Here is an 8,313-nt window from a genome sequence, read left to right as displayed (position 1 = left end):
GGCCCGAGCCCGTCTGCGTTTGTGCCCGCAGCTGCGGCCGCACCATGCTGCGCTTCCTGTGGGACAGCGTCTCCCTGCAGATGCTCTTCGTCTTCCTCTTTGTCTTCCTGCTCGTCGCTGACTACATGAAGAGGAGAAAGCCGAAGGACTTCCCCCCCGGTCCTTTTGCCCTGCCATTCCTGGGAAATGTGCAGTTTATGATGGTTATCAATGACCCCATTGGCATGGTGCAAAAGGTAAGGGGATTCACAACATGTGGTACTGGCCAACCCAATGCAGTCTAATTCCGGTCACATCCATGGCCCACAGAGGGCTCTCCATGAGTGGGGAGGAGGTTAGCCCATGATCATCAAGGTGGATGAGCTTTGCCCAGGATTCCAGAGCCACATCCTTGGGTCCAAGGGGAAGGGACAGAACCATGGGTTCCACTTCAGCTGTTCGTTGTTCTGATGACAAGTGTGACTGGGAAAAGAGTTAAACACCAGCTGAAAATCCTTGCTCAGCTAAGTCTTGCAAAGCCTGGAAAATGCAGCCTGTAGGGTTTTACCCCAACTTCAGAACACTGATAGGAGAAATGAGGAAAAAGTCTGCACGCAATCAAGCCAATACTTGTGCATCCATTCTGCTGCCTCTCCCAGGCTCGGTTTGCCCTATTTCCACTGAAGTCTGCCTGTCCCTCTCTGCAGGTGCAGGATGCCAAGGCTTTCCCTCTTCCAGTTGAAAATGTCATTGCAAATATACCCTCATATACTTAATTACCTCATCCGCAGCTTACTGAAAAACATGGAGACGTCTTCAGCATGCAAATAGGCAGCCAGTCATTTGTGATTGTAAATGGGCTGCCACTGGTCAAGGAAACCCTTGTGAGCCAGGGAGAGAACTTCATGGATCGCCCAGAAATTCCTATCAACACAGAGGTCTTTGGCAATTTGGGTAAGTTATCAACAGAGTCTTATATCTAAAAAGCATTGATTTTTTTTTTTTTCTTTTGAACCTGGCAGGAGGAAAGCTGGAGGAAATGCCCTAGCTTGACATTCACTCTGAGCAGTACACGAGCATGGTTGAGCCTCCTTTATAAAGGCAGATGTCCTCCTGCTTCTTCCCCTTGCTGAGAGCATCTTCCTTTGCTCACTGTGGAATGCTTCTGCCAGGGCTGGTCTTCTCCAATGGGCACCTGTGGAAGCAGCAGAGAAGGTTCACCTTGACCACCCTCCGAAACTTTGGCCTGGGGAAGAGGAGCCTGGAGGAGCGGATCCAGGAGGAGTGCCGATTCCTCACGGATGCGTTCAGGGATGAGCAGGGTGAGGACCACTTCCCTCAGCAGTTGTGCTGAAGGCAGAATCCAGCTTAGACTATTTTAATTTCCCCCATGCTAGTGCCTGCTGAAAAATCATAGAACAGTAGAATCATTAAGGAAGGAAAGATCTCTATGATCATCAAGACCAACACCAACTCACCCTCAGAATGCCCACAAGTTGCCCTCAGTGCAACATCTCTGCATTTCTTGAATGCCCTCCACGTCTGTGGGCATCGTGTTCCAATGTCTGACCTCTTCTCCTAGAAATTCTTCCTAATACCTCACCTCAACCTCCTGTGAAGCAATTTAATGCCAGTAGCTCTCATCCTGTCACTGACAGCTGGGAGGAGAGATCGACACGCAGCTTGCCACGACCTCCTTTCAGGGAGTTCTGGAGAGCAGTGATTTCTCCACTGAAACTCCTACAAACTGAGCAATCTCAGTTCTCTCAGCTGGCCATCAGAGTTGTGTTCCAGACCCTTCACAGGGCCTCAATGTCTTTCTTGAAGAGAGGGGCCCAAAACTCAACTCAGCACTTGAGGTAAGCCTCACCAGTGCCAAGAACAGTGGGAAGATCGCCACCCTGCTCCTGCTGACTACACTGTAGCTGACACAAGCTAGGATGCCCTTTGCCGCCTTGGCTATGTGGCACTACTGGCTCACCTTCAGCCAGCTGCCAACTAACACACCAACATTTCTCTTCATCTCACAAGCAATGCTGGTAATGTGCCAGCATCCCAGACTCCCTCTACAGGTGTTTTGCCTTCAGATTAACTGATAGATACAGCTGTGTAACAGTATTCTTACCCCACCTTTGTCCTCTTGCTGAATTTGAGACCTCTAAGAAATACCATGGACCTGTCAGCACCAATGTTGTTTTCTCTTCTGAGTCATTTCCGATCTTTCTTTCCAAAGTAAACAAGCGTCTCCAAGAAGGAGGTTTTCCCACTGAAAACCACTCATTTCACTTGTTGACTATTTTCCATCTGATGATGGTGCTTTCTTCCCTTTGTTTCTGTGGAGTCAAGAAGAGAATTGATTGTTCCTTTTTCCATCTCCAGGAAATCCTTTCAACCCTCACCTTAAAATCAACAATGCTGTTTCAAACATCATCTGCTCCGTCACCTTTGGCAATCGGTTTGAATACCATGATGAGGACTTCCAAAGCTTGCTGCGGATGATGGATGAGACTGTTACCCTCCAAGGGAAGATAATGAGCCAGGTACAGCCCTCCTGCCCCAGCACAGGTAGCGTGCGGATTTGAAAAGCTATTGTTTCTTCTCTGGAGTCAACCACAAATGCTCGAGCACTTTTTAGATTCTGAGAATGTCCTCTTGGAAGGGACCCATAAGGGTTATCAAGTCAAGTTCCTGGCTCCATGTAAGAATAGTTACGGTCCAAACCCTATTTCTGAGAGCACTGTTCAAACATTCCCTGATCTCAGTTAGCTCAAGGCCATGCCCACTGCCCTGAAGAGATGTCCCGTGCTCCCCACCCTATGGTGCAGTGCCTTTTCCTAATCACCTTACTCTGTCCTGACACAGCTCCATGCCAATCCCTTGGATCCTGTGCTGTCACCAGAGAGCAGAACTCAGCGCTGCCCCTTCACCCTGTGAGGAGCTGCAGGCCGCCATGATGAGCTGCAGGGCCACCATGAGGCCTCTCCTCATTCTCCTCCATGGTGAACAAATCAAGGGACCTCAGCACTCCCCATACATTTGCCTTCTAAACCTTTCTCCATCTTCTTTGCACTCCTTTAGTGCTCTCTAATAGTTCCACATCCTAATATATTGCAGCACTCAAAACTGCACACACTGCTCAACGTGAGGCCATCACCAAGCACAGAGGTCGGGCCAAGCACAGGAGATGTTTCCCTCTCCTCTGAGGCCGTGAAGACACAGGGCTGTGTGATCCCTCTCCACCTCTGAATGCATCCTGGTGAAGATGCAGTCCCCACTGATCACAAAGCTGAGCTGCCCCAGCTAGTTTTCCTGTGCTTTGGGAGGGAGCTGAATACAGCAGAGGGTTTGAGCAGGGCCCTAGGGGAGGTCATGGGAAGGAGCAACGATAATTTTGCTAAGGACATTCACTGCCATTCATCATGTTGTTTCACAGAATGCTTCTTCATGTAATTTCGTTCGGCTATATTTTCAAACTGTGCAATGTTCACATTGCTCTCTTTCACACAGCATCATCACCTCCACTGAGTGCCAGGCTTCCTGCTGTAACTCTGAGGAATGCAGTAGTTCCTCTGACAATGGAGATAGCAATCCTTTGTCATGCTCCTCTGGAAATGAGTTAATTCCATCTACTCCAGCAATGTAGGGTTGTGGCTTTGTAGGCTTTTCAAGTCTTGAAAATAGAAGGGGCTTCAGTCCTTTACTCAGTTTTCCTCTTTCTTTCTGTCCAAAGCTGTACAATGCTTTCCCCTCCATAATGAAGTACCTCCCTGGATCCCACCAAACCATTTTTAAAAACTGGAAGCTGATGAAAAATTTTGTGTGCAATGTGATCAGCAAACATAAGGAAGACCTGAACCCCTCAGAAAGCCGAGACTTCATTGACAGCTACCTGCAGGAGATGGCCAAGGTCAGCAATGTGGAGCAAACCCTTCCTCAGTGGGGATTGGAGATCAGGAGGGCTGAGAAACAAACCAGATCCTACCTGAGCTGCTGGTGTGTCCATTTGTGAGCTCAGGATGGACATCAGGTTTGGGGCATCCACTGGAGGGTTGAGAATGCTTCTGCCAAAAGCCTTGGGGCAGAACTGTGTTCATGTGGCACTAACATTTGATTTTCTGAAGCATAATGGCAGTGACTTCTGTGAGGATAACCTGGTGGCATGTACTCTTGACCTTCTGTTTGCTGGGACTGAGACCACTTCCACAACCATCCGCTGGGCCCTGCTGTATATGGCCATGTATCCAGAAATTCAAGGTACACATAGCAGCAGGGCTGTGTGCTTCCTGGGTTTTGCCTGTGTGGTTTGATAAGAGAGTCACTCTTTTGAAAGACCATCAGGAATCCCTCTATACTCAAACAGGAGAGATGCAAAATATTGTTTCGTTTATTTTTTCATGTGTGTGCTTTTTCTGTTTTAACACTTGCCCTGGTAATTTTGTAATGCTTTACTTTGGAAACAAGAGACAGATGTGGCCACCAGCCATAGAAGCACTGGAGACCCATGAGGGCTTTCCAGCAGAGGTGTCAGGTGCTTTACACAAGGCACAGGGCCCATTTAGTAGTTGGAGTGATGAACTCATAGAGAGGTGCCACAAGTCCCCTGGTGGCACACAATTGCCCTGGGATGGTCCTTGGGAGACCCTCACAGCAAACATGTCGTGGTGTCCCCAGAGCTTCCACGGCTTTGCTGCACCATAGCTGATCCCTGCTCTTTCCAAACAGCCCGTGTGCAAGCCGAGATCGATGCTGTCATTGGGCAGTGCCGGCAGCCAGCCCTGGAGGACAGGAACAACATGCCCTACACCAACGCTGTCATCCATGAAGTGCAGAGGAAAAGCAACATCATCCCTTTGAATGTCCCAAGACAGACAGTGAAGGACACAGTCTTGGCTGGCTTCCGGGTGCCTAAGGTAACCCCACTCCTACGCACTGAGGTACTAGCAGGAGTCTCCCATTTCTCCATCTATGCAGGAACCAGTATATATGCTTTGGGCTGAGGCATCCATACTTACTATCAAGGGATGGATCATTTTCCTTACAGTCTATTCTTAGAGAAACAGGCAAAAAACACGGCCATGCAGTTGGAGTAGAATACATGCTTGTGGCAGATTTGACTATGGATGCTCCTTATAGTGACCAAGAGGTAGGGTAAAAATCCCCCTCCTGTTGGCAGTGACAGAGAGAGTGCAAAGTGATTTTCTTTCTCTTGTACCAGGGCACTGTTATGATTGCAAATATATCCTCTGTGATGTTTGACAAGAAGGAGTGGGAAACCCCTCACAGTTTTAACCCCCAGCATTTCCTGAAGGACGGCCAGTTCTGGAAAAGGGAGGCTTTTATGCCATTTTCTATAGGTAAGATCAGCTGCAGTTCGATGCTTCTGTTCTGAAGCACTGGGATGAGGCTTCCAGCTGCACAATGGAGACCCTGAGCGAATTTGTGATGGATACAGCAGACATTGGCTCCATCATGGGAGCTGATGCTTGCCCATTGTCCATATTGGTGAAAAGCAGCCCCTTCCTTACCAGTCACCATGGGCCCCCCCCAAAGCACCAACAGCACTATCTCTTAGACCTTTTAACAAGTGCATGAGAGACTACAGAAATTCCAGAGACCCCAAAAATGCAATCAGCAAGGTGAGAGCAGTGCTCTGTGCTCCCACTGAGAAGAAGGTTGGCCAGCAGGGACAGGCAGGGGATAATCTCTCCCTGCTCTGCCCTCGTGAGGCCCCATCTGGAGTACTGCATCCACATCTGCAGACCCCAACACAGAAAAAGTATGGAGCTGTTGGAGAGGGTCCAGAGGAGGGCCACAAAGATGTTCAGAGGGCTGGAACACCTCCCCTGTGAAGACAGGCTAAGGGAGCTGGGCTTGTTCAGCTTGGAGAAGAAAAGGCTGCACGGAGTCCCCATTGCAGCCTTCCAGTATTTAAAAGGAATATAAAAAGGAGAATCACCTTATTACTCGGGTAGATTGTGACGTAGCAAGGGGGAATGGTTATAAGCTAAAGGAGGGATGAGATTGGATGTGTGGGAGAAGTTCTTCACAGAGAGTGGTGAGGTGCTGGAACAGGCTGCCCAGACAGGTTGTGGATGTTCCATCCCTGGAGGTGTTCAAGAGCATGTTGTATGTGGCCTTGGGAAGCCTGGTTTAGTACCAGATCTGGAGATTGGTGGCCCTGCCTGTGGCAGGGGGGTTGGAACTTGCTGATCGTTGGGGTCTCTTCCAACTCAAGTCATTCTGTGATCCTATGATGCATTCCCACACAGCTGGTGGCTTTGCCTCCACCACCACAGGGTGCCTGTCCTGGCCAACAGCTTCCCTGCACAGAGTGATTTTAGCATCTCCAATTTCCTGCCCAAGCATGGCACAATTTCTCTGGTGATTTGGTTCCATTCCTTGGAGCCCAGCCAGGCACATGAAGCACTGCTCATCCCAGCAGGGTAGAATAAAATGTGTGTGTATACACTGACATGCACGTGCCCTCACTGCATCACCCATCGGGAGCTCAGTTGGGACGGCAGTGCTGGTGCTGGAAATGGAAGGTGGGCAAGGGGATGCGGGCAGGGTGATGTTCCTGCAGGAGGTGTGTGTCGAGGCTTTTCCAGCAGAGAAAGCAGCTGGGCAGCCAGCAGGGCTGAATGGGCGCTGGGCGGCTGTCTCCGCAGGGAAGCGCGCCTGCCTGGGTGAGCTGCTGGCCCGCGCCGAGCTCTTCCTCTTCTTCACGGCTCTGCTCCAGAAATTCACCTTCCAGGCTCCCCCGGACACCATCCTCGACCTCAAATTCACGATGGGCATCACCTTGGCCCCGCGGCCCTACAAGATCTGTGCAGTGCCTCGGTAGGGAGCGCGGCCGCTGTTGTCAGAGGGAGAACTCTCAGCTTTGGCACAGATGCACAGACTGAGCATTCACCAGCCACCGTGTGCCTTAGTAACAACCTCCTCACGTGTTCTGTTTCTTTCTAAGCAAATGCAGAATAATTTCTTTTTACAAGCAGATCTTGCAGACTCTGTCAGATGAGAAGGTCTATCAGTACTTGATGGGCTCGAGCTCTTCTGGGCTTGTAGCCCAGCACTGCCAGTGAATGAGGAGCTCGGAACATTCTTTATTCCATGCTGGATGGCCGTACCTCACAGCTGTGGATCAGTACTGGCAGAGAGCACACCTGAGCTCATCTCACTATACTGGTACAAGCAGTAATTGCAGTCAGTTCCTACTTAGGAAAGCCATTTGTCAAAAGAAAAATACCACAGTGCCTTGTGAAATCTCCCTCTCTTGAGCAGTAATAAATCCTGACTGAAACATTTTTGTTGTGAAGCATTTTGCAAAGTGATGACCAGCACAGCCTTTTCAGCGCTGCCTGCAGTCTCCAGCCGTGCCAGCATTTGGGGCAGCAGGGATGGGGTGCAGAGCCATGCTGAGCTGCACGGCACCAGCTCTCTCTTGGCAGGAAAGGAGGGCACAGGAACAGCACAGGCCATTCATGCAGAGCTGATGAACATTCATGATCCTAGCTCTATGAGCAAGCCAGCAGGAAAACCAACAAGACCAGTGGCTGAGTTCTGCCGCACCACTGCAACTAATGCAGTGACAGACACTCGGAGGATGGCAAGTGCCATTTCTGACATCTGTTTCTAAAATAGCAGCACCTGGAGCCATAGCAAATACAGGTCCTGTCTCCTGGTGTTACCTCAGTGGTCTTCTTTTCCCTCCCCCAATCCGGAGCCCTCTCTCAGCACTGGGCAGGTAGCAGTGGGGAAGGCTTAGCTGGCACTGCAGTGCTGCCCAGGATGAAATGCAGGGGCCATGACCACGTTCAAGAGCTGATGGAGATTATACACTGCCTTGTCAGCATTTCTGCTCACCTCATGCACTTCTCATCTCTGGTCTACCAGAATGTCCCTGCAACTTTATTGCTTTCTTATCTACACATGGGGGACAATAAATGGCTGCAATCTTCCTTTTCTTCCGTCCTTGATTATTTAAATGGGCAGAAGACACGAAAACATTCACTTCAGGAGCGGAGCATCTCATGTGAGTGCAAGGGAACTTTTGTGAGTGCTTTAGAGTCCACGTTAAAGCACTGATTTAACTTTATCAAGCGAACGCAGCAGCTCCTTTCACTCACTTCCGCATCTCCGCAGCCACAGCTGACATCCCCCAAACAGAAGCAGCCCGCACCGCCCACCGCATCACGGGAACAGCAGTTCTCAGCCGGCAGCAAAACAGCGTGCCCGGTAAAATTAATCCTCGGAAGGGAAGGGGAGGGACGGGACGGGACAGAGGGCCGGAGCGGGGCCGGTGTCACCGCCGGGCAGGACGCGCTCGTCCCT

At 50.2% G+C, this 8,313-nt stretch overlaps 1 protein-coding gene across 6 annotated transcripts in view; it reads left to right on the top strand.

Annotated features, from left to right (window-relative positions):
- The window catches only part of LOC104912428 (cytochrome P450 2J2-like), a 23,547-nt gene extending 16,262 nt beyond the window's left edge, over positions 1-7,285 (top strand). For 2 of the 6 annotated variants that reach the window (XM_019618728.2, XM_010716064.3), the window contains exons 8-11: positions 4,702-4,889; positions 5,021-5,122; positions 5,195-5,333; positions 6,648-7,285. In XM_019618728.2, coding sequence (XP_019474273.1) covers positions 4,702-4,889; positions 5,021-5,122; positions 5,195-5,333; positions 6,648-6,823 — 605 coding nt within the window. In that variant the 3' untranslated portion in view covers positions 6,824-7,285. Of the gene's footprint in view, positions 1-6; positions 237-686; positions 934-1,151; positions 1,302-2,358; positions 2,520-3,709; positions 3,887-4,100; positions 4,234-4,701; positions 4,890-5,020; positions 5,123-5,194; positions 5,334-6,647 lie in introns of those variants that run through there. The other 4 variants (XM_010716063.2, XM_031554898.1, XM_010716065.2 and 1 more) reach the window with 4 other exon arrangements.
- The last annotated feature ends 1,028 nt before the right edge of the window (positions 7,286-8,313 follow it).

Source organism: Meleagris gallopavo, chromosome 10, assembly GCF_000146605.3.
Source record: "Meleagris gallopavo isolate NT-WF06-2002-E0010 breed Aviagen turkey brand Nicholas breeding stock chromosome 10, Turkey_5.1, whole genome shotgun sequence".
NCBI lineage: Eukaryota > Metazoa > Chordata > Aves > Galliformes > Phasianidae > Meleagris > Meleagris gallopavo.
Note: the sequence above shows the minus strand (reverse complement) of the source record. Positions and strands in the feature narration are given on the sequence as shown.